Below are 27,000 nucleotides of genomic sequence, written 5' to 3' on the forward strand. Positions count from 1 at the left end.
TGAAAATGAATAAATAGAGCTATGTGAATCCACAAGAATGAATTCATAAATATACAAATCAAACTGCAGGAGAATTCATACAGTATGTATCATTTATATAAAAGTCTTTGTAAGATTTTATTTATGTATTTGAGAGAGAGAGCACACAAGCAGGGAGGGGTTGTAGAAGGAGAGGGAGAAGCAGGCTCCACAGAGCAGGAAGCCTGACATAGGGCTCCATCCCAGGACCCTGGGATTAAGACTGAGCCAAAGGCAGACATTTAACCAACTAAGCCACCCAAAGCCCCAGTTTTTAAATATGTTAAACAATAGGACATATTGTTGGAGGATATATAAATAAGCTTTGTAAGTCTAAGAGGGACACCTGAGTGGCTCAGTAGGTTAAGTGCCCAACTCTTGGTTTTGGCTCAGGTCATGATCTCAGGGTAGTGAGATCAGCCCCGCATCAGGATCTGCACTGGGCATGGAGTCTGCTTAAGGTTCTCTCTCTCCTCTCAGCCCCAATCCCTCAAGCACGTGCTTGTGTACACACTTTCTTTCTCTCCTTTTTCTCTCTCTTCCTCTCTCGAAAACAAAAAGTCTAAGAAATATACGGGGGAAATAATGCCGAAAGGAGGTGGTGCTTATTTCAGGGAAGGAAGTGAGTTAATTGGGTAGGTGTACAACTTGACTAGCAATGATCCATTTCTCATGGATGGCACATGCTGAATGGTACATGAGTTTTTGTTGTCTTATTCTTTACATCTTTGTATACGTCTGAAATTATTTTTTTAAATTTAATTTAATTTTTTTGAAGATTTTATTTATTCATTTGACAGAGATGACAAGTAGGCAGAGAGGCAGGCAGAGAGAGGGGAAGGGAAGCAGGCTCCCTGCTGAACAGAGTGCCCGATGCGGGGCTCGATTCCAGGACCCTGGGATCATGACCTCAGCTGAAGGCAGAGGCTTTAACCCACTGAGCCACCCAGGCACCCCTTTTTTTTTATTATTTTAAAAGCTACCACAACAGAGAACCCAAAAAAGAAATGGTCAAAGGATCTAAATATACATTTCCCCCAAAATACAGAAATGGCCAACTACCATATGAAAAGATGCTCAACATGAAATGCAAATCAAACCCATAATAAGATGCCACTTTACACCCACAAGAATGGCTATAATCAAAAAGATAGTAACTGTACCCCTGAAAGAAATAATACATTATATATCAATAAAAATAAATAAATAAAATGAAAATAAAATAAAAATTTTAAAAACAGAAAGACAGTAACAAGTGTGACAGTATAAATGGTAACTTTCATCCACTACTTATGGTAATGTAAAATGGTACACGTGCTTTAGAAAATAGTTTGGGAGTTCTTCATAATGTTAAATACAGAGTCACCATATGACCCAGCAATTCTATCCACAACTAAGTGCAGAGAAATAGCCATACAAAAACTATACAAATGTTCACAGCAGCATTATTCATTAACAGCTAAAAAGTGGAAACAACCCCAAAAGTCCATCAACTGATGATGGATAAACAAAATGCAGCATATCCATAAGAGAATATTATTCATCCATAAAAAGGAATGAAGCACTGATTCATGCTACAACACAGATGAACTTTAACAAAATTTATGCAAAATAAAAGAAGCTAGATACAAAGGGCTTATAATATAATCATATCACATGATTATATTTATATGAAATGTCGAGGACAGGTAAATCCATACAGAAGAAAACAGACTGGTGGTTGCTGGGGAATGAAGAGTGACTCCTAGTTGGTGCAGGGTTTCTTTTTGGGGTAATGAGCATGTTCTGGAATTAGATACTGGTTATGGGTACATGTTATGCTATGAATGTAATAAAAATCACTGAACTGTACACTTTAAGAGGGTGAAATTTGATGGTGTATGAATTATATGTCAACTTTTTAAAAAAGCCACCACACCTCCAAAAATTGCCATATACATGAGACTAGGACATATCTGCAAAATGAAGCCCTAGGGACCCAAAGAATCCAAATTTAGTTAATAGTGATAGATGCACATTTACAGTATTCCTCAGAAACAACTTAAAAGGGACAATGAAACAAGTTTAACATTGTTAAACTTAATTTACCTGTGTACACGAGAGAGGAGAGTGGATACCGCAAGCCAAGAGCATCCTCTGTAAAGGAATCAACAAAGTCCTCTAGCATATGAAGCCCAAAATCTTTGCCTCTGTATTTCTTTCTTACAAACATTGTATCAAGAACTGGCAGTTGGTAGCTTTGGGTAAGAAATGAGGCACATATGCTTCCTGCAGTCATGAAAAAAGAAACCCAGTAATTTTTCACATTAAAAGGCCATACATGTATATATGTTTAAAGAACATAATTAACAGTCTAAAAATGGTTAGTTTTTCTTACCTTAAGAGTGTTAAAGAAATGTATCAATTTCATAATATAAAATGCTTCCCAGCTGCTGTTACACATACTTCACAATGTATACATGTGATGATGATAGAACTATGTATTTTGTCACAGAATCATCTAATAGAAGTCACTATTACCATTTTTTAAGTATATACTAGAATATGCATTGCTATCTACAGACTTACACAACTTTAAAACTCATCACCTATTACATTTTAAAACTAAAAAAGTGTATGTGATGACTGTTTTTAGTGTATGTGATGACTGTATATAGTGTAAAATGCGTGAAGTACCTCATTACAACTTCAGTACCTAAATAATCATCTATCCGTTTTTCTCTAGTGAGTAGTCTCATTTTTATCTACTCCATGATGGCAAAGAAAGAAGTCAGTTTTCCAGATTTTTAAGGACTACAGAATAGGACTAAATGGAAACAGAGACGCTTGGGCAGCTCAGCCAGTTAAGCATCTGCCTGAGATCCAGCCCCAACGACCTGCTCTCTGCTCAGCAGGGGGTCCTTTTCTTCCTCTTCCTCTGCCCACTCCCCAGCTCCTGCTTGCTCCCTCTTGCTCTTTTTCTCTACCTCAAATAAATAAATAAAATTTTTAGAAAAGTGACTAAACAGAAACATTTCTTAGAAATGGCTAAGTCAACAATCTTTTTGCTGTACATGCATTTTTTTAAAATATCTTGAATACTTAAACAGAAGAAATAACTTACAGTCACTAAATATGCGTCTTCTATTACACAGCTATGTTGATTTGTCTTTTTAAGAATGCTAATTTGTGGGGCGCTTGGGTGGCTCAGTGGGTTAAGGCCTCTGCCTTAGGCTCAGGTCATGATCCCAGGGTCCTGGGATGGAGCCCCACATCGGGCTCTCTGCTCACTAGGGGGCCTGCTTCCTCCTCTCTCTCTGCCTGCCTCTCTGCCTACTTGTGATCTCTGTCTGTCGGGTGAATAAATAAAATCTTAAAAAAAATTAAAAAAAAAAAAAGAATGCTAATTTGTGTTCCGACCCTCCAGTTAGATGTGCTAGCTCCTTTAACACATTATAAGACAGTATATAGGTTGTGGGCATCACAATGGGGCATCCCACTCTCTATTAACTTTAGAAATAGTTCATAGTTAATCAGTCAATATTCTACTCTTTTTGTGCCTCAAATTAAAAAAACCTATTGTTCTTCAATTATTCATATGATTTCAGATAATTCTAATAATGCAGTTCAAGGAAAACATAAAATTTCAGGTAACAAACATCCCACAAATTGACTTTAACCAATCATACCATTGATGACTTGATCAACATAACAAGATCTTTTTTAGCTGAACCAAATAATTCGGGTTATTCATGACTAAATTGGAGAATTTCAGTAACTTTCTGCAATACTCTCCAAGACTATCAACTAATTTAAGCTTAGAATAGGTAATTCTCATTGCTTAGATCTTAAATGCTGACATTCAGCTATGATATTTCTACAGTTTAAAAGGTCTTATAGAATGGCTATTCTACAATGTTAACAATGTTATATACTTGAGGGGCGCCTGGGTGGCTCAGTGGGTTAAAGCCTCTACCTTCAGCTCAGGTCATGATTCCAGGGTCCTGGGATCGAGCCCCGCATCGGGCTCTCTGCTCAGCAGGGAGCCTGCTTCCCCCCTCTCCTCTCTGTCTGGCTGCCTCTCTGCCTACTTGTGATCTCTGTCAAATAAATAAATAAAATCTTTTTTTAAAAAAAAGTTATATACTTGAAATTTACTAAGAAAGTAAATATTCAGTGTTATCTCTACAAGAAAAAAAAAAGAAAATAGTAACTGTGCAGCAGTCTCTTTTAATTAGCTTGATTTTGGTGAATATTTCACAATGTATACATATATCAAATTATCAAGCCGTACACTTGAATTATGTATCATTTTAACTGTCAATTTTACTGAATAAAGCTGAAATATATAAACAAGTTACTTGTGGAGTGTAACAGGTAGTCTCACCAGTAACTACTATGACCATAATTAATTTTTAATGCCTTGAAATCAGAGTTTTTTCATAGTAACTGCTAGTAGTGATTACAAAACTCAAGAGACATTACTTTAGGGGCGTCTGGATGGCTCAGTGGGTTAAAGTCTCTGCCTTCGACTCAGGTCCTGATCCCAGGGTCCTGGGATGGAGCCCCGAATTGGGCTCTCTGCTCAGCAGGGAGCCTGCTTCCCTTCTTCTCCTGCCTGCCTCTCTGCCTACTTGTGATCTATCAAATAAGTAAAAAATCTTTAAAAAAAAAAAAAAAAAAAAGAGGGGCGCCTGGGTGGCTCAGTGGGTCAGAGCCTCTGCCTTTGGCTCAGGTCATGATCTTAGGGTCCTAGGATCAAGCCCCGCATTTGGCTTTCTGCCCAGCAGGGAGCCTGCTTCCCTTCCTCTCTCTCTGCCTGCCTCTCTACCTACTTGTCGTCTCTCTCTGTCAAATAAATAAATAAAATCTTTAAAAAAAAAAAAAAGACATTACCTTATAAGCACTAGTAGTTCAAAGAACAAAGCAAAAATGAAGAGTGAAAGCACTATCTAGTTCTAATTCTCAATTCAGAGTCTGAGGATTTACGGCTGTTTCCTAATGTACATGCTCCAGGTTCCTTACGAAGGTATAATAATTTCATGATGGAAATAATCCACAATTTGATTTTTTTTTTTCCACACAAACATTTCTTCTACCAGAGAGGAGGTAAATTCCAGCATCTTATATTGTTAAAATGGTAAATTTATGGAACTAGCAGTATTCACAAAGTTTCAAGTTTTTCTATATTTATTTGTCATGTATATATTCATCGCAAAATAAGATGCTGATTCTCTTCCTTTATTTAAAAACTTAGACAGTTGACCCTTGAACAACTTGGGAGTTAGGAGCACTGACCTCCTGAGGAGCTGAAAATCCCCATATAACTTAACCCCCCAAAACTTAACTACTAACACCCTACTGCTGACTGGAAGCCTTACCGAAAACAGTCAATTAACATATATTTTGTATGTTATATCTATCATATACTATATTCTCCCAATACAGTAGGCTAGAGAGAATAAAATGTTATTAATAAAGTCCTAAGAGGGGCGCCTGGGTAGCTCATTTGGTTAAGCATCTGACTCTTGCTTTCAGCTCAGGCCATGATCTCAGGATCCTGGAATTGAGCCTTGTGTCAGCCTCCACACTCAGTGCGGAATCTGCTTGTCCCTCTTCCTCCTCCTCTGCTCCTCTCTTCGCTCATGCTCTCTCTCTCTAATAAATAAATGAAATCTTAAAAAAGTCGTAAGAGATAATACATTTGTAGTACTGTACTGTATTTATTGAAAAAAAACACATATAGTAGACCCATGGAGTTCAAACCTGTGTTGTTCAAGGGGCAACTGTACTTTAAGTGTTCTATCAGTACACAGAAATACCAAATAAAGAGCACAAAAACTTCCCATGTTACCATTCTTCAGACCCATCAACAGCTGTAGACAATAGCACAATTAACTAGTAAAGCAAAACCATAACCTAACTTAGATGAAGTTCTCATTGAATTAAATTTACTAACTGTAATTAAATTAAATTAAGCATTGCACATGGTATATTGAATACTTATTTATAATCCTCAAATTTTCCTCTTTGACCACTTTCTTCTATATATTCTCTCTGGGAAATCTCACCTACTCTCAAGGCTTGTTACCATGTATCCAAATGTTGATAATCACTAGTCTTTAATTTCTATAATGCATGAGACTTTCCCAAAATCAAGAATAGAAGAGCACACATAAATGTGAATGTAACAAAAATCACACAGTTAGCTCAAAAGAGAAAAAAACATTTGACAAAATCCAATACCTTTCATGATAAAAAATACTCAATGTCCTAACCTGATAAAGGTACTTAGGAAAAACTCACAGCTAACATCACACTTAATGGTAAAAGACTGCATGGTTCTTCCTAAGATCAGGAACAAAACATAACTGTTCATGCTCACTGCTTTTTTTTTTTTTTTTAAGATTTTATTTATTTATTTGACAGACAGAGATCACAAGTAGGCAGAGAGGCAGGCAGAGAGAGAGGGGGAAGCAGGCTCCCTGTGGAGCAGAGAGCCTGATGTGGGGCTCGATCCCAGGACCCTGGGATCATGACCTGAGCTGAAGGCAGAGGCTTTAACCCACTGAGCCACCCAGGCACCCCCATGCTCACTGCTTCTATTCAACACTGTATTAGAGGTTCTAATTCGGCAAGAAAAGGAAATAAAAGGCAGCCAGACTAAAAAGAAAGAAGCAAAGCTACATTTATAGATACATACTTTTGTATATACAAAATCTTAAGGAAACCACTAAAAAATTACTAAAACTTAAAGGCAGTTCAGCAAGGTTGCAAGATCAATATACAAAAATCAATTGTATTTCTATACACCAGCAATGAACAATCTGAAAATAAAATTCAAGAAAACAATTCCAGGGGTACCTGAACGGCTCAATTGAGCATCTAACTCTTGATTGGGGCTCAAGTCATGGTCTCAGGGTCATGAGATCAAGCCCCGCTGCATCAGGTTCTACAGTCAGCACGGAGTCTGCTTAAGATCCTCTCTTTCCCTCTACCCCCTTCCCCCATTCATGCACGCTCTCTCCCCCTAAAATGAAATCTTTCGTTAAAAAAGGAAAACAAGGAACGCCTGGGTGGCTCAGTGGGTTAAGCCTCTGCCTTCAGCTCAGGTCATGATCTCAGGGTACTGGGAATGAGCTCCACATCAGGCTCTCTGCTGAGCAGGGGGCCTGCTTCCCCCACCCCTCTGCCTGCCTGTTGACTTGTAATCTGTCTCTGTCAAATAAATAAATAAAATCTTAAATAAAAAAAAAAGGAAAACAATTTCATTTATCACAGCATTAATAATAAAATTCTTACAACTTAACAAGATAGTATAAAACTTATATGCATACAAAAAACTACAAACATTGTTAAAAGAAATAAAAGAACTTCTAAATAAATGGAAAGACATCCACATTCATGGATCAGAAGATTTAACACTATTAGACATTAATATATTCCCCAAATTAGGGACACCTGGGTGGCTCAGTTATTAAGCGTCTGCCTTCAGCCCAGGTCATGATTCCTGGTATCGAGCCCCACACCTGGGCTGGAGCCCCACACCTGGGCTCCCTGCTCAACAGAAAGCCTGCTTCTCGCTCTCCCACTCTTCCTGCTTGTGTTCCCTCTCCTGTTGTCACTCTGTCAAATAAATAAAATCTTTAATTAAAATTTTCTTTTTTTTTTAAGATTTTATTTTTTTGACAGAGATTACAAGTAGGCAGGGAAGCAGGCAGGGAGAGAGGAGGAAGCAGGCTCCCTGCTGAGCAGAGAGCCCATGCGGGGCTCGATCCCAGGACCCTGGGATCATTACCTGAGCTGAAGGCAGAGGCTTTAACCTACTAAGCCACCCAAGCACCCCTAAAATCTTTAAAAAAAAAAAAAAAAAAGATGTGTGTATGTGTGCATGTATGTGTGTATAGATATTTCCCAAATTGACTTAAAGATTCAAAATTCTCAACTAAATCTTTTTACAGAAACTGACAAGGTGATCCTAAAATTCATACACAAATGCAAAAGACTGCAAAAAAGCCAAAACAATCGTAAAGAAAAACAAAGTTTAAGGATTCACATTTGCCACGTTAAAACTTATGAAGCTACACTCATCAAAACATTACAGTACTGGCATACCATACTTCCATACATATTGGAACAGTTACAAAGATCACTGGAATACAACTGAGGGTCCAAAACAAAACCTCTTATTTATGGCTAACTGATTTTTGACAGGGGTTCCAAGGCAATTCTACAGAAAAACAATAGTCTTTTCACTGAATAGTTCTGAGACAACAAGATAGTCACCTAGAGGGAAAAAACAATGCTGGACTCCCTTCCTCACACCATATATAAAGATTAACTGTAAGTGGTTGTCAACCTAAATATAAGACCTAACACTATAAAACTCTTAGAAGAAAACACAGCAGTAAATCTTTATCACCTTGAATTAGACAAAGCTTTCTTAGATAAATATCAAAAGCAATAAAGAAAATAAATTGGATTTCATCAAAATTTTAAAATTCTGTGCTTCAAAGGGCACGATCAAGATAGTGAAAAAACAACCTATAAAATGGAAGAAAATAGGAGTACGCCTGGGTGGCTCAATTAGTTAAATGTCTGCCTTCAGCTCAGGTCATGATCCCAGGGTTCTGGAATTGAGCCCCACATCGGGGTCCCTGCTTAGTGGGGAGCCTGCTTCTTCCTCTGCTGCTCCCCCTGCCTGTGCTCGCTCTCTCTCTCTGTCAAATAAATAAAATCCTAAAAATAGGGTGCTTGGGTGGCTCAGTCGTTAAGTGTCTGCCTTCTGCTCAGGTCATGATCCCAGGGTGCTGAGATCGAGGCCCACATCAGGCTCCATGCTCAGCAGGAATCCTGCTTCTCCCTCTCCCACTCCCCCTGCTTATGTTCCCTGTGTGTGTGTGTGTGTGTGTCTGTCTGTCTGTCAATAAAATAAATAAATAAATTTTTAAAAAAAGATTTTAAAAATCTTTAAAAATACATAAATAAAATAGGAGAAAGTATTTCCAAATTATATCTCCAAGAGACTTGTACCTAAAATATATAAAGAATGCTTATAACTCAATAATAAAAAGACAAAACCCAATTTTAAATACGTATTTCTCCAAAAACGACATACAAATGGCTGACAGGTATATGAAAAAATGTTCAATGTCACCAACCAACGGGGATATGCAAATCAAAACAACAAAATATCACTTCACACCTATCAGGATGACTATTACTAAAACAAAACAAAACAAAAAACAAAGATAACAAGTGTTCATGAGGATATGGAAAACTGGAACCCTTGTACACTGTTGATGGGAATACAAAATGGTATAGCCACTATGGAAAACAGTATGAAGTTCCTCAAAAAATCAAAAATAGAACTACCATATCATCTAGCAATCCCACTTTTGGGTATTATCCAAGAACTGAAATCAGGTCTCAGATATCAGCAATCCCATGTTCACTGCAGCACTACTCACAATAGCCAAGATGTTAGGACAACCTAAATATCCACTGAGGGATGAATGAATAAAGACAATGTGGTACACACATACAATGGAATAATATTCAGTCATTTAAAAAATAAATCTTGCAATACGTGACAACATGGATGAACCCTGAGGACATTATGCTAAGTTAAATAAGCCAGCCACAGAAGTACAAATACTGTACGATTCCAACCATGTAAGGTATCTAAATTAGTCAAACTCAAAGAAGCAGAAAATAGAACTGTGTTCACCAAGGGCAAGGGAGATGGAAATTGGAAGTTGCCAATCTTTGGGTTTAAAGCTTCATTAATGTAAGATTAGTAAATTCTATGTATCTGCTGTATAATATTATTTCCATAGTTTGTCAACTGTTATTCTATATTGTATTCTACACTTAAAAATCTGTTAAGAGTAGATCTTATGGTGTGGGTTTTTTTTTTTTTTTGAAGATTTTATTTATTTATTTGACAGAGATCACAAGCAGGCAGAGAGGCAGGCAGGGAGAGAGGAGGAAGCAGGCTCCCTGCTGAGCAGAGAGTCCCACGCAGGGCTTGATCCCAGGACCCTGGGATCATGACCTGAGCCGAAGGCAGAGGCTTTAACCTACTGAGCCACCCAGGTGCCCCAATGTTAAGTGTTCTTAAACCAATAAAGTAAAAATTAATCTGTAACAGAGTGAATTTTATCTTATGATATGTGACTCCTGAAATAACTGAGGTGAGTGAGAACCCAGGCTAAAACAAACAAAAATGTATATACTGTAATGATCACATCTTATAAAATTCCAAAAAAACAAGCTATTCTATAGTAACAGACTGCAGAAAAGTGTTTGCTTGGGGATTCATAGTGGGAGGAGGAATGGTTACAGGAAGCAAGAGAAACTTTTGGGGATAATGGTTATTTTATTATCCTGATTGTGGTAATAGTTTCACAGCTGTAAACATATGCCAAAACACAACAAACTGTAAATTTTAAATATGGGCAATTTTTTTTTTATGTCAGTTATACCATAATAAAGGTAGGGAGAGAAAAGTGGAGGGGAAAAAAAAAGTCCAAATTAAAAATGGGCAAAGGATCAAACAGACATTTTCCCAAAGAAGACATACGAGTGGCCAATACACACATGAAAAGATGCTGGACATCCTTAGCCATTAAGGAAATACAACTGAAAATGTCAATGCCATGACACTTCATACACATAGCCTAAAATCAAAAAGATAAGTCCAAACAAGTGTTGGTGAGGATGTGGAGAAAATGCAATCCTGGTACATTGCTGAAAGGAATGCAAAATGGTGCAGTCACTTTGGAAAACCATTTGGCAACTCTTCAAAAGACTAAACTTAGAGTTACCATATGACCATGCAATTCCATTCTTTGGTATATACCCAAGAGAAATAAAAAGACATCCACACAAAAACCTGCACACAAATATTCACAGAAATATTATTTGTAACAGCCAGAAAGCAGAAACAATTCAAAAGCCCAACAAATGATGAAAGACAATATTGGTACATCCATATAACAGGGCATATTATTTGGCCATTAAAAAGAAAGAAATGGTGATAACATGCTGTAACATGGATGACATTTGGAAAGAGTATTCTAAGTCAAAGAAGCCGGACACAAAAAACTACTGTTGTCTGATTGTATTACTGTATAATCCCATTTATATGTCCAGAACAGACAAATCTACAGAGACAGAAATCTAGAGAGACAAGCTACTGGATGCCCAAGGCCAGTGCCGAGGGAGCTGAAAGTGACTGCCAGTGAGTACAGGATTTCCTTTTGGGGTTGTTGAAAGTGATCTAAAATTGATAATGATGACAGTTATACAATTTGGTGAATCTACTAAAAAAAAAATGGAATCGTATAATTTACATGGATGAATTGTATGGAATGTGAGTACTACCTCAATAAAACTTTTAAAAATTTAAAAAGAACAAAGGCATCTGGGTGGCTCAGTCCGTTAAGTAGCCAGCTCTTGGTTTCAGCTCAGGTCATGATCTCAGAGTAGTGAGATTACCCTACATGGGGCTCCGTGCTAAATAGGGAGTCTGCTTGAGATTCTCTCTCTCCCTCTCTTTGCCTTTCCCCACACACATGCTCACTCTCTCAAAACATTCTAAATCTTCAAAATATTTTTAAAAATTAAAAAAAAAAGTAATTTATGTGTCATTCCAATAAACCATTTATAATCACATTTTTCACAGATACTCCCCAAATCTGATCTTCCCTTAGCTGATCAATTTTTCTGGAAATCTCATCACCCCCCACCCAGCTGCTTATAGCAAAAAGTCAAGAACTCATCCTTAACTCATTTCTTTCATATCCCATGTACAATCCATCAGAAATCCTGCATCATTAGCTTCATAATCTATCTCAAATATGATGACTTCTACCCTATCTCCCTTGTCCAAGCCACCATCACCTCTTACCAGGGCAATAGCCTCTTAACTAATTGAACTCAATTCCAGTATCCCCTCTCCCGGTTGTACACACAACAGTGTTAGTTACCTGTTTTGAAGGCAAATCAGATTGTGTTATGCCCATGTTCAAGACCCAATGAATTCTCATTACCCACACAATAAATCCAAACTCTTTCCTTGGCCTATAAGACTATTCAGGATATAGCCCTGCCTTTCTCCATCCCTGTATCACACACTCCCTCTACTTTAGCCCCTGGCCCCTCTTGCTATTTCTCAAACACCCTGAACTCAATTCTGCCTCAGGGCTTCTCCATTTCAGTGCTTTGCCTCAAAACCTCTTCTCCTGAAACTTCATTTATCTCATCATCCCCTTACTTCCTTCAGAGTTGGTTACCCTGACCTTTCTATTTAAAACAGTACACACACACACACACACACACACACACACACACACTCTCCCTTATCTACTTCAGTTTTCTTCATAGCATTGTCTACTTGCCTATTCACCACCAACTCCTCCTCTAGAATCTAAGTTCTATGAGGGGAGTCTACACAATTTTTATTACTCTCTCTCAATTTCTCCCTCTTGCTCTTTCTCCTACTCACCTTCTTCCCCTTTTCTTTCCTTCCCTATCTATATAGCATCTTCCAAAACAGCTTCTGAAAGATGAGTAAATTTTCACAAAACTATTCAGATCTATTCAAATTCAAGCACAGATATTCTACCACACTTGAGTGACTTTCTCTCTTCACGAAATCACTACTTCCTCTTTGTCCACTGGGAGTAGGTCTTCCCTCACCTTCATAAATACTGGTTTAATGCCTCGCAAAGTCATCAGTAGGTGACTATCTCCACAGAACACATGCATAATGTGAATTCTAAACAAATAATGTGATTATACCTACATGAGAGACCTTGTCATTTACCACTAGACAAGTATTCTCATCACAGTCTTGATGCTTTATAAATCAGTTATAGCAACGTCAGCTGTTATAACAAACCAATATGGAAAACTTAATATAAGACTCAGTTTTACTTAGGTAACAGTCCCACACAGGTGCTACTGCAGAGTGGATGTCTTTCTGAGGCACCATCAGCCAAGAACTGTTTGTTATCTATTGTGGCCCAACAAATCATCCCAGAATGTACCAGCTGAAAATAAAAATTTTCATTATTTATCACAACTTTCATATGTATATGGGAAACTGAAACAGCTAACAGTCCAAACGGCTTCACTGCCACGTGATACAGTTTGTATCAGCTGCTGACTGGAAGCATAGCTTCAGTTCTCTTTAATGCAGCTGTTTGGGCTTCCTCATCACATGGCAGTCTTGAAGTAATCTACTTCTTACCCGGTGATTTAGCTTCTAACAGTACCAAAATGCAAACATTCAGGCCTTCTTTAAAGTTTAGCACAGTGTCACTTGTGCTGCCTCCTACTGGTAAACCATGTCACAGGGACAGCCCAGATTCGAGCAGAGGGCACAAGCATCTACATAATGGAAACATGGTTCACTGGGGCCCACCAAAGTGACAGAACTCAGGTTCCTTCGGTCTCATGGCTTCTCCACAGACCAGGTGTTTACAATCCACTGCATTCAGCAGATGGGAGGAAAAGAATGCATCTTAACCACTTTGACCCAACACCATATGTATCATTTCTCATTACCTTAGGAAGAACTAGTCACACAGCCCCACCAAGCTGTGAAAGTGAGAGGAAAACATAATCCCTGACTGGACAGCTACTGGCCAATGACTAGAATACAGAAGAGAAAGCACAAATCTCTGGTCAACAGTCGGCAGCCTCAGCTAACTTTCCCCTTTCTCTTATCTTCTGGTAGATTAACACTTCCTTTTTAACTGTCAGGAAATCAATGAGCACATCTCAGAAGATAGTACCTTTTGCTGGCAGACTCCCTCCACAGTTACATTTGGTTATCTCAGGCTGTTTCCAGTAACTTATATCCTCACACCAATATTCATGAACACTCACTTTATATAAAAGAGTTTTGACTGATCTCATCTACATTTCAAAGTTATACTGACTTCTGAGGCACCTGGCTGGTTCAGTTGGTGAAGCCTGCAACTCTTGAGGCTAGCTTGGGAGTTATGAGTTCAAGCCCCACGTTGGGTGTAGAGATTACTTAAAAATAAAATCATAAAATCATAAATAAATATATAAAGTTACAGTAACTTTTGTCAAAATCCAAACCTCCCCCATGTGATCAAAGTTACACTTCTTACATTGTATCTCAACTTACTGTCCCTTAGGGTCATAGAACTTTGCATGTCAAAACTGAACTCCAGTATTACCAAATCCACTCCTCCTCCTGTATTCCCAATCTTAACACCCTCCCACTTACGCACCCAAGCCAAAATCCCCAGGAGTCACCACTGGTTACCCTCCCTCCCTTTGGACATACAGACATTAGAGTCAGGGCACTCTGTCCACCCAAAAATCTCCCTCAAATCTGTTTCCTTCTCTGTCCCTATTGCTACATTCCTAGTATAGGTCCTTCTTTCACCTGGACTACTAAAATAGCTCCCAAATAACAGACTTCACTGATTTCAGAACACAGTTTCCCTACCCAATCACAAAGCCCTACAAAAAATTATCTCACTGGGGAGCCTGGGTGGCTCAGTAGGTTAAGCATCTGCCTTTGGCTCAAGTTATGATCTCAGGGTCCGGGGACTGAGCTCTGCGGTGGGCTCCCTGCTCAGCGGGGAGCCTGCTTCTCCCTTTCCCTCTGCCACTCCCCCTGCTTGTGCGCTCTCGCTCTCTCTCTCTCTCTCTCTAATAAGTAAATGTTTAAAAAAATTACTTCACTAAAATATTTAATTGTTATCTCTACATAAAATTCACTGATCGCTTCTTTGCCAGTGAAATTCCAAACAAACTTCTTTATGGCATTTAAGACCCTTCATAAGAGGACCCTCCAGGACGCCTGGTTGGCTCAGCGTTAAGTGTCTTCCTTCAGCTCAGGTCATGATCCCAATGTTCTGGGATCGAGCCCCACATCCGGCTCCGTGCTCCACAGGAAGCCTGCTTCTCCCTCTCCCACCTCCCCCCACTTGTGTTCCCTCTCTCACTGTCTCTGTCAAATAAATAAATAAAATCTTTAAAAAAACAAAATAAAATAAGAGGACCCTCCATCTTTACCTCTTCCCACTCTATCGCTATCCTTTAGTCCTTTAGCTTATCCTAAAAGTCCTTTAGCTTACCTAAGGTGGCACCCCAACTACACCTTGAACTTTCATGACTCTGCCTTCTTTCATATATTTCTATTCCATTTATATGTTCACCAAGATTGTTCTTTCCCTTCCCCCTTCTCTGCCTTCTGACATTCTCCTTCCCCTTCAAAGCCACTTTTAAATAGCACTTTCTCAGTGACACCTTCCTCTAGGCAAAACTTACTGTCCCATTTTTCAATGACTACTGTTATTGATACCTCAAATACAGCATTTATCAAACTGAATTATAAGTAGTTATTTAATGACTGTAATTTCCTGTTCCATCCACAAAATTTTTGGTGCTTTGAAGGCACAGGAACGCAAGCCCAGCTATCTTTGTGTCAACACTGACAATGCAATCAGCCCTAAGAGAAGCAATCACCCTCATAAGAGAATGCTTATTGGAAAGCAAGTGGCCCTTTGGGTGGCTAGAAATTCACATGCAAACAAAGTAACCATTTCCAAATGACACATTTCAGGTAGCAAAACAGTTGCTGGGACTTTCCCATGTCTTTGCTCATTTCCTTCAGAAAAAGGATTACACCTAGACAGACTGAAGACCCTACAATATAACCTCATTCTTCCAACACAAACGTCTACTGTTTTGCCTTTTGCTGTACTACTAGTCTTTATCATTTTATATCAGTTCTGATATTCCTTTTTAAAAAATCTTTAAATAGAAGGGCTAGAGAGCTGAATTTCAGTGAACAGCACATGAGCGATTTGTCCAAAAGGAGGGAAGACCACAGACATAGCTCTGTTAAAAAGTCTAAAAATCACAAGGAAAGCTGACTAGCAAATGATGAGAGGGAAAAATACTTTCAATATGAATTACTTCAAATGAGGATTACAAAAATCAAAAACGTGTCTCTTAGCAGTGACTGTAAATCCCTTGTAACTCAACAATATGATTTACAGTACCTATTTATTAGACTGTGCTTCCTTCGTACAGTTCTTTGATTGGGCTTTCACAAAATACAGGTTTTCGAATTCATCAAGATGGTTCATACTTGAAGCCAGATAATAATGGACAATTCTAAAACAGCAGCTAATGGGTGTCCTCAATTTTGTTCCCTCCAGCTCATCTATATTCAATGTGGTATCTGATTTACACAAATTTTCACCTTCTCTATTTCTTGACATAGGGCAAAGAGTTATAAAATTTCCACTGAATTAACAAAGGGGCTTCTTGCTTTTCAGCTGCATGTGGACATTTCTCATTAGCAGTTCTGTAGTTAGCACAGCCCTTTTATCATTACAGATCCTGTGAGGACTTAAAAAGTTCAGCCAGTTTTGCAGTAGACACTGATAAGATTCTGGATATAGTTCCACTTTTCTAAATGTTCACTTTTAGTTTTTAATCAAAGTTTAATGTGTACATTGTTTAGAGCACAACAGCCCTATTAGACTGCAAAGAAAAAAAGCAGTCCTGTGACTGCCTCCATGATCCACTTTTAACTTTTAAGAAACTATCTTACAAATTTTAGACTCATAAAAAAGTCGCAAAAATACACAAGAGTCCCATATACCCTTCATTCAGCTTCCCTAATGTTAACATCTTACACAACCAAAGTACTATTATCAAAACAGGAAAATGAATATTGACAAAGTACTACTGACTACAGACCTTATTCAAAATTCACCAATTTTGCCACTAATGCTTTTTTTCTGTTTCAGAATCCAATCAGGATTCCACACTTGATTTAGTTTAGTATCTTTTTAGTTCTGGTCTTTGAGAATTACTCCACCTTAGTCCTTCATGATTTTGACACTTTTAGAGATTACTAATCAGTTATTTTGTAGATAACCTTCAGTTTGGCTTTGTCTAATGTCCTCTCATTATAAAATTAAGGTTATGGGTTTTGGGCAAAAATACCAAAAATGATGTTATGAAGTGAACCATGAGAGATTATGGACACTGAAAAACAACCTGAGGGTTCTGAAGGGGCTGGAGGTAGGAGGTTGTGGGGACAAGGTGGTGGGTATTGGGGAGGGCACGTATTGCATGGAGCACTGGGTGTGGTGCAAAAAACAATGAATACTGTTACACTGAAAAGAAATTAAAAAAAAAAAAAAAAAGATGTTATGCTTTTCTCAGTACATTATAGATCAGGAGTCCATGATACTGACGGGTCTTATTCCTGGTGGTATTAACTGTGATCTAGTAAACACGGTGTCTGTCATGATGCTCTATGTAAATACACTATTTTTCTCTTTTCAATTAAACAATTACTATTGTTTAATAAACAATATTAAAGATAAAAATTATTTTATCACTCTTCTAAATGTATCAAATGGACCCTAAAAACTATTATTACTTTGATGACCCTCATCATCCACTGAACAAACTATTCCTTTACTATTGAACTAACCTCCTTAACACTCAAGAATTTTGTAATGTTCCGGGGCACCTGCGTGGCTCAGTGGGTTAAACCTCTGCCTTCTGCTCAGGTCATGATCTCCAGGTCCTGGGATCAAGCCCCGCATCGGGCTTTCTGCTCAGCAGGGAGCCTGCTTCCCCCCTCTCTCTCTGCCTGCCTCTCTGCCTACTTGTTATCTTACTCTCTGTCAAGTAAATAAAATCTTAAAAAAAAATTTATATGTTCCTTTTTCTTGAACTTCTATTTCTATTGTACTTACTCTACAGAATGTTACCCTGATGTAATATATTTTTATACCTGGATTACATATTTATTATCCAACCGTTCTTCACTGCAAAAGCATACCTGTACAAAAATATAAACATACATCTCCTATGAAACAAATGGAGCTCACTTTTTTTTGGGTTTATGATTCCGTGAGTGAAAATTACTTAATACCAGAAGGAGACAAGATTTAGCATTAATCCTATTCCATTTTTTTATAGATCAAAGTGCTTAATAACCATTGAAGAGACCAGAAAACCTTCTGTTATGATGACATTATTCAATTCTGTGAGCTCCCTCAGAGTCAGGTGCCAGATTTCATACAACAATCTACTGTGAAGAACTATTTTTAATAATCTGACATCTACCTAACCCAAAAACATACAAACATCTCTAAGTCCCCCACAGTGATCTCTTTAATTCAGGCTAAAAAGAACTTATGTAGTTTCTCAAATTTAATTGTACTTAATGGGATTTGAACCATAGTCTCCTTTTATACATCAAAACTCTTTTTTACATCCCAATGATGATCCCAATATAATGATTTGCTATTCGATTTAAAAATCATAAATAGTGGGCGCCTGGGTGGCTCAGTGGGTTAAAGCCTCTGCCTTTGGCTCAGGTCATGATCCCAGGGTTCTGGGATTGAGTCCCACAATGGGCTCTCTGCTCGGCAGGGAGTCTGCTTCTCCATCTTTCTCTGCCCGCCTCTCTGCCTACTTGTGATCTATGTCTGTCAGATAAATAAATAAAAATCTTTTAAAAAAATCATAAATAGTAAGTTATACCATAAGGCTCTCATTCAATGCCAAATCTGTTTAATAAAGATTTAATCTTTTTGTTACTGGTACAGTTTTTTCCCCTGAAACATATATTAGGAATACTTCTACCACAAAATGTTTTAGTATTTGTTTTGGACAGTTTTTTCAAAATATTGTACATCTGGGTTTCCTTTAAAAAAAATGCTTCTAGACTGAATTAAATGGCTATTAATTCAAAGGCTAGTATAAGGACACCTAATTCCACTGTTACCTGATAGATGACAGCCAGAGCTTAAAGTGGGAAAGAACTAAAATAAGCAGTAAGAAGGTGATGCAATTAATAGAGAAGTATGGAAGGGGCTAAAAGTGGTAGACAAGTAGCACTTGGAAACTCAAGGATATAAAATTTAGTTAACTACCACAACAAGCATAAAGAGAGGACAGGTCATAGAGGAAAGAAGGAGTCCTAAAAGCACATGACAGAAAGAGAAGCACACTCTTGGATCAAGTACTGATCAGAAATACTGAAAGAGGAATGCTATGCCCTTTAACTGTGTAACTTTAAGCTCTAAATAAGTATAGACTAATACGTGCTCCGAACATTTATGAGCTAGTTTCAGTAAGAACTCCCCTGGAGCCAGTATGAGAAGTGGGGGGGAGGAGGGGAATCCTCCAATTACCTTAGGAATCACCTTGTATAAAATAAAGCATAATGCAATTAAAACATATCTCAACCCCAAACTAATTAAAACATTAAAAAAAACCTGATGCCTTTTATGAAATGCTTCCATTTAACCAACATTATTTTCCTGCCACTGTATAATGATCTTTCTGAAGTTACATAAATTATTGATTCTACTTCAAATTTATACAAAAATAAATGAGAGAACCAAAGTATTTATTAAAACAGCAAATCAGCTGGAGTAACTGGGTGCTCAGTTGTCTGAGCATTCAGCTCTTGATTTCTGCTGAGGTCATGATCTTAGGGTTGTGAATGGAGCCCCAAGTCAGGCTCTGTACTCATTAGGGAGTCTCTGCTTGAGATTCTCTCTCTCCGTCTCCCTCTAACCCTGCCCCCAGGTGTGCATTCTCTCTCCCTCTACACTAAATAAATGAATCTTGGAAAAAAATAAAACAGCAAACCAGTTTAAAGTATACAGATCTCGGTTTTTTATTTTTGAGAAAAAGTGACCTTCTCACCAACTACATGCACTAATTCTTATCTTTTTTTTTAACTAATTCTTAAGTGTGTACTAATTATGTGATTAAGGCATCAGTCACAACTGTTCTGTATACCAACAGTGAATTCTGTATCATCTTCAGACTTGATCTGACCAAAAGGGCTGAATATGGAAGGTGTAAAATGTGAGAAAGGCTGAAAATAATTTGAGTGTTCTCTACGAAAGGTCTTCTGGTCAAGGTACAGAAAAGGCCAACTTTGTTTTGTGAGGTTATAAGGTGTAGGGTGTATGTGTACATGGATCAAAGCAAGTTAAATCTTTCTGGCTCCAGTACCTCTAGAGAGCAGAAATGGCAGGAAAATAGGTAACGCAGAATGAAGCTCCACCCATCTTTTAGGAATAGGGTATAGTTGGGTCTTAGGATCAAAAATCCAAACTTTATAGATTAACAGTTTCAAAGCTATTTGAATTCTCTAAATATATTATTTTGGTTTTTCATGGTAATCAGCAAAGCTGCCCTTAATAAGCCAGGCTGAGGGGCGCCTGGGTGGCTCAGTGGGTTGGGCCGCTGCCTTCGGCTCGGGTCATGATCCCGGAGTCCTGGGATCGAGTCCCGCATCGGGCTCGCTTCTCGGCAGGAAGCCTGCTTCCCTTCCTCTCTCTCTGCCTGCCTCTCTGCCTACTTGTGATCTCTCTCTGTCAAATAAATAAATAAAATCTTTAAAAAAATAAAAAATAAAAAAATAAAAATAAGCCAGGCTGAATCAGCTGTGTGAGGGAGACAAAGGCTACGCATTTGGTCCACGGGTAGACAAGTATTTTAAAAGCAGCTCAGAACAGTGACAACAGCAGGAATCAACCACTTTAAATAAAGGGAAGGATGTGGTAGGGAGTCAAGACAGTCAAACAGGAGGCTCAATGCACAACTTTCTTTGTACATACATGGAGAAATCTTACCCTCTGTCAAACGTTTATTTTTGTTTTGTTCCTCAAGACTCTCCTAACAACCCTCATTTACAGAGAAAGGTAGAAACACTCCCAAGAAATATTAAGTAAAATCACCTCAATTTAAACTCTATTTTTTTTTCTTTAAAGAGTTTATTTATTTGACAGAGATCACAAGTAGGCAGAGAGGCAGGCAGAGAGAGAGGAAGGGAAGCAGGCTCCCTGCTGAGCAGAGAGCCCGATGCGGGGCTCGATCTCAGGACCCTGGGATCATGACCTGAGCCCAAGGCAGTGGCTTTAACCCACTGAGCCACCCAGGCGCCCCTCAATTTAAACTCTAAAGAGTCACTCAAAAAGATACCAATATAGTATGAGGTCTAAAAAGGAGGTTTCCATAATAAATAGTTTAAATAACTTTTAAAGACTCACCTGTAGGCTTAACTGAATAAAACCCAATGGCCTCTCCTTTCTTCCAAAGAATCTTGGCGTAATCAGTACTGCTGTGACACAGGAATGGTATCTCATTTCTCTCCATTTCCTGTTTTCTATAAATAATTCGATTCAGAACATACAGAACCACTCTCTCCCCAAGAGTTCTCACCTGGAAAGAGAGTCAGATACCAGGCTCAACAGTTATGATATATATCCATTCAGAATGCTACCTACCTTGCTCCCTGCTTCCATACCTCAGACTAGTATTCAAAGCACTTTGAATTCACTCAAAATGATTTCTTAAACCCTTCATCACACAGATGAGACCCATCATTCATAAGAGTAATAATCCATTTCTACAAACACATATTATGCATGAAATACTGCCTCAGCAAAATTCTAAAACAGGTAAAACGAGAATCTAATGTACCAATGCCCTGCATCTCTTCCTCAGTGTTCAAGTGTGTTCTTTTTTTCTTCCAATTGCCCAGATCTGAGGTCTCCCCGCAAGCTAATTGCTGCCCCACCACCTCTACTGCTTCAACTTTTTCACTCCTTTAGCCTCAATAGTAAATAAAAAGCGGGGGGGGGGGGGGGAGAAGCTTCATGTAATCCTCTAAGACTTTAAGAACAATTACCTTATTTGGTGAGCAAGGCCTTTCTCATCTTTCCAGGTAAAATTTTCATTTAACAGTCATGTCCTGATTGTGTAACTATAAGGAATTGCCAGTTCACTCCACACACAAACCCACAGACCCTTCTTGCTATATCATATGAGTGATGACAGCGGCACAAGCAAATCTGATAAAAACAAACTTGGGGCAATCACAGAATGGAAGCAGAGCCTCAATTCCTACATGAAAGGCCACATGGTCACTGGGACCCCCTCACCAACTTTCTGACATCAAATGATGGGGTTTTCCCCTATAGACATCTTTCATCACTAAAAACAAGAGTTCTATCCATAAAGTTTATTTCTCCTCAAGTCTCCTTAAAGAAGCACAAGAGTGCCCTCTAATTAGGTGAGTGAAGGGGAAAAAAGCATTAACTAGACACACTCTACTCTCACCTTAACCATACTACACACTACAGGATGTCAGATACCAAACAACATAGGAAATGACAAAGTTCACTAGCTTTCAGGACAATCCATTCCTTCCCTGAACAGCTGTGACCAGTATAAAATTCTTCTTCATCCTGAGCTGACCACAGCCAAAGACTAGAATTTGATACCCTGGAACCACACAGCCTAAAAAAAACGACATTCCCCTAAATTTCATACCACAGGAACAACTAAAGGAAAAGACTGATCTAATGCAATTTTGGGCACTCTGGCCATTCTAGTCCTCTCCCTTGAAACTGCCCCACATCCTTAATCTCTCCACTGGGACTTGCAGATATTACAGAACTCAACAGTGAAGATGTTGTTAAGACAGCGGGGGCTTTGCCTATATAAGCTTAAGTGTTTTTTATTAGCTTTTTTGCTTACCTTGGTTTTACTTCTAATTAACTAAAGCCCAATCATCTTCCTATATGCTCTTTTAGCTTGTTTTTCATGGTATACATGTGCAGTTAATTGTTTGAACACTTGGGTACTACTTTTCATCATGTTTGATCATCACGCTCTTTGCTTCTTAATTCTGCCTTTCACAGATTGTTCTCCCATTCAGAACTGTGGCAGGCAGAAATGAACAGTATGCCACTGTGTCTTTCTCTAAGTAAACGATAAAATGATGACTGAGGCAGAAAAAAGGAGAAAGTCTGGCAGTATGCCACTAAGGATCTCCCTTCTGGTCCACTGATTAGTACACTTGAATAGACCACCTGACATGGCCCTACTGACAGGGAAGTTTTCTGGTCAGTCTCTCCTAGAGACCGAGAACCTCGGCAAATATACAGACAGAACAACTTTTTCTCTACCCTGTGAGAAAATCAGAAGCTAACGTCAATACAGGTCACTCTAGTTCAAGTGACCCGTAGGTATTTGCTCTTCATCACATAATTCTCTGATACTTTTAGAACCATGTAATATTGAGGAAGCCCAATCAGACTACCAGTTTCATCACAACAATGAAACTCAAATGGTTTACTACAACCTGGTTATACTAAAATGGAGAAGTACTCAATAATTTCAACAATTATCAGTGTCTATGGGAAATATATTGTGAAATGATCTCAGAAAAAACACTTTTAAATTACAGGATCTTGTTACCTGTAAGCCCCTCTCTAGAAGGGACAGATGTTTTCACAATATCATCAATAGCCCACCACTGATCAGCAAGATAAAGTGCCACAGCTAAAACAGAATAAATGATTATTAACACTTAAGCTTTACAGTATATAATATTATTTGAAAAAGTTTATACAGGTAACTTTAAATATACCCACACTTTATTATACAATGTGGCCCCATTTTATACCACTTTATCTTATTTCATTAAACATTTTATTACAAGCAAGTGAAAATTTTATTTTCCAAAATTTAGTTTGAAACACTTTTTTAAATTCTTTCATGCAGCTATTTTTTTTTAAGATATTATTTATTTATTTGACAGAGGTCACAAGTAGGCAGAGAGGCAGGCAGAGTGAGGAGGAAGCAGGCTCCCCGCTGAGCAGAAAGCCCTTGCCGATTGCGGGGGGGGGGCCGATCCCAGGACTCTGGGATCATGACCTGAGCTGAAGGCAGAGGCTTTAACCCACTGAGCCACCCAGGCGCCCCTCATGAAGCTACTTTTTAATAACTGTTTGGAGAAAAGTTCCTCAATTGATAAAGATTAAGCAGAAAAGAGACCTGTGAGTGAGTCCTCAGGTGCAAAAAGAGCAAGAATTTTCTCAGTCTGATCTCCACCATAAAGAGGTACAAAGCCTACATTTGACAGGCTAATAGGAATCTGAAATGACAATTGATTAGAGATTAGTGAAGTCTGTTAAGAAAATATAGGACAAAAACACCATGCTTCTATCAAAATATTAAACTTTCTCTACATTAATGCTAATTATGTAACTTAATTTCATAGAAGATAATTCTAGTATAAAAAAAGTAAATCAGACTTCCTTTTTGCAGGAATTTTACTATCTTGGGGGAAAAAATTTAAGTTTAAGTTTATTTAAACTTTATTATAAAAAAATTTAAGTTTATTTCAACAAATATTACCACTGTGCTCTAGCCACACACTTGAATAAAAACAAAGGCATGATATGGTACATAAACTCATTAAAAAACAACTATAGTTTATCGTCTGTTATTCAGACACTTCGGGGGGGGATTCCATTTTATAGTAAAAGACATCAGAAAGGTACCTTTGTTTTTCCACTGAGATACATATGATACTTTAAGATTTTTCTACCTTCATTAATCTGACCATAATTCCCCATTTACAGATATTACAATTCAGATAATTATAAAATATGGTGCCTTTAGAAGAACAGACTTTAAAGAAGCCTTTAAACATCATTTTCTAGGAGAAAACTCTGAGGCCTAGAGAGGCTAGAGAACTATCTGGTTCACAGTGGAATGCTAACAATCCTTCTATCACAATATATCATGCTTACTAATTAGGAAGTTTGATAGAAAAAGGAAGATTTGTGACACGTAAATGTGTTATTCAATGTTTTGATTATTTTTTTATTAAAAAATTTCTAGGCCAGGCCTACCGCGGGAGCCCAAGGGATGCCATGAATTCTGATTGGAGGCATCTTTGAGCTTCCCAAGTAGACCCCATGAGCAAAGCTCACTCTCCTGAGTTGAAAAAATTTATGGACAAGAAATTATCAATGAAATTAAATGGTGGCAGACATGCCCAAGGAATATTGAGGGAGTTCGATCCATTTATGAATCTTGTGATAGATGAATGTGTGGACATGACAACCAGTGGGCAACAGAACAATATCGGAATGGTGGTAATATGAGGAAATAGTATCATCATGTTAGAAGCCTTAGGACGAGTATATAAAATGGATGTGTTCATCAGAAGAATCAACTGCTTCCACATGTCCCCTCTCCACAGCACCTGTTCTACTACAATATAAAAATCAGGTCCATGTGCATTTTCATACTGAACTTTTTTTGTTAAATAAACTTTTATAATAGTCAAAAAAAATTTCTAAAATCACAAATTCCAAATCTAAAGTAAATTTAATTTTTTAAGTAAATTTAATTTAGTTAGCTCAAATATAGTAACGCATCTCAGCAAAACTTGTATGTAATTTTAAAGGCAAAATATAAATATTAAGCAATAACCAATAGAGTGTCTTTTTAAGACTTGATCATGCTGCTGTACTAACCAATCAGTACTTAACCATTTTACTGAACAGTCTTCTGATGCAAATTTCCAAAGTGATCAGTTAACATTTTTAAATGATTAAAAAATAAGATACTGATTTCATGTGTAAACTCAACTTAAAAGGTTGACAAAAACCATTTTTGCACACCTTACCGTAATATTAAGAAGAGAAAAACATTCAGGGTTTTCAGGGTCCCCACACCTTAGATCTGACATATAATCTTCAGCAGAATTTTCCAATTCCTCATGACTGCAATTATCCAGCATATCCACAGGGAATGCCATCCTCTACAACAACCAACACAGGACAAATGTTTCAGCATATGAAATGTTATCTTTCTTTACTCATAGGAAAAACTTATTTTAACACCGTACTTTAAGGAAACTTCACTTTCACTATGCCAAGACAGACAACAATTTGAGCCTGCTGACTGAATATAGACATCAAAAGAAAACTTTGTGGGGAGCCTGGGTGGCTCAGTTGATTGAGCATCTGCCTTTGTTCCGGTAGTGATCTCGGGGTCCTGGGATCAAGACCCACATCAGGTTCCCTGCTCAGCAAGAATGTGCTTCTCCCTCTCTATCTGCCTTGCCTCTCTCCCTCTTCATGCTCTCTCTCTCTCTCTCTCTGTTTCTCAAATAAATAAATAAAATCTTTAAAAATAAGAAAACTTTGAAACATTCATTTATATTAAAAATAGGCAATGAAATAGAAAATAATGAGTAATTCCTTAAATTCAGCTCAAGTCAGGATCTCTGGATCCTAGGATGGAGCCCTGCATGGGGCTCTGAGCTCAGCAGAGAATCTGCTTCAGCATTCTCCCTCCCTCTGTCCCGTCCCCCTGCTCTCAAGCTCTAAAATAAATAAATAAATCTTTTAAAAAATTTTTAGGTAAAACTAAAAACATAAACCAAATAGTAGTAGATGAAAGAAGCATAATTAGGATGCTAGTTAAGAGAATGTATTGTTTTTACTCTCTTACAGACAAGATCCTAGCTTAACTCCAAGTAAAATATTGAGACATTTAACATACCATACCACTGACTAGATGAAGCTCAAGAAAGATTACTATTACACCATTTCCCTTAAACCAACTCAAAAGACTCTCTTGAAAATTAGCTACCAGAACAAGCTATGAATGAAATACATTTGAAAATTTCATTTGCTGGGGGTGCTGGGTGGCTGGCTCAGTCAGTTCTAACTCTTGATCTCAGCTCAGGCCTTTATCTCAGGGTTGTGAATTCAAGACCCATGCTGGAGCCCAAACTGGGCATGGAGCTTACTTAAAAAAAAAATTTTTTTTTCATTTGCTGGGACACCTGACTGGCTCAGTAGGTGGCGCATGTGACTCTTGATCTTAGGGTTGTGAGTTCAAGCCCCACCTTGGTTGAAGAGATTACCTAAAAATCTTTCAATTTTTTTTTAAAGATTTTTTCATTTGAGAGAAAGAGAGAGAGTGAGCCGGGGAGGAGCAGAGGAGAGGGACAAGCAGAGGCCAGGTTGATCCCACTACCCTCAGATCATGACCTGAGTCAAAACCAAGAGTTGGACACCCAACTGACTCACCCACCCAGGTGCCCCTAAAAATCTTTAAAAAAATTTTTTTTAGGTAATAAAA

The 27,000-nt window shown here is 38.1% G+C and overlaps 1 protein-coding gene and 1 pseudogene across 1 annotated transcript in view; one reads left to right on the top strand and one right to left on the bottom strand.

Annotated features, from left to right (window-relative positions):
- The window catches only part of LOC111148406 (soluble lamin-associated protein of 75 kDa-like), a 48,480-nt gene extending 22,814 nt beyond the window's left edge, over positions 1–25,666 (bottom strand). The window contains 5 exon segments of the mRNA XM_022504928.1: positions 2,107–2,286; positions 21,096–21,267; positions 23,285–23,394; positions 23,890–23,989; positions 25,535–25,666. Of these exon segments, the coding sequence (XP_022360636.1) occupies positions 2,107–2,286; positions 21,096–21,267; positions 23,285–23,394; positions 23,890–23,989; positions 25,535–25,666 (694 nt within the window).
- Positions 24,819–25,007, top strand: LOC111148407 (annotated as a pseudogene).
- Positions 25,667–27,000: the final 1,334 nt, after the last annotated feature.

Source organism: Enhydra lutris, unplaced genomic scaffold (genome assembly GCF_002288905.1).
Source record: "Enhydra lutris kenyoni isolate GAN:26980312 unplaced genomic scaffold, ASM228890v2 scaffoldscaffold19, whole genome shotgun sequence".
NCBI lineage: Eukaryota > Metazoa > Chordata > Mammalia > Carnivora > Mustelidae > Enhydra > Enhydra lutris.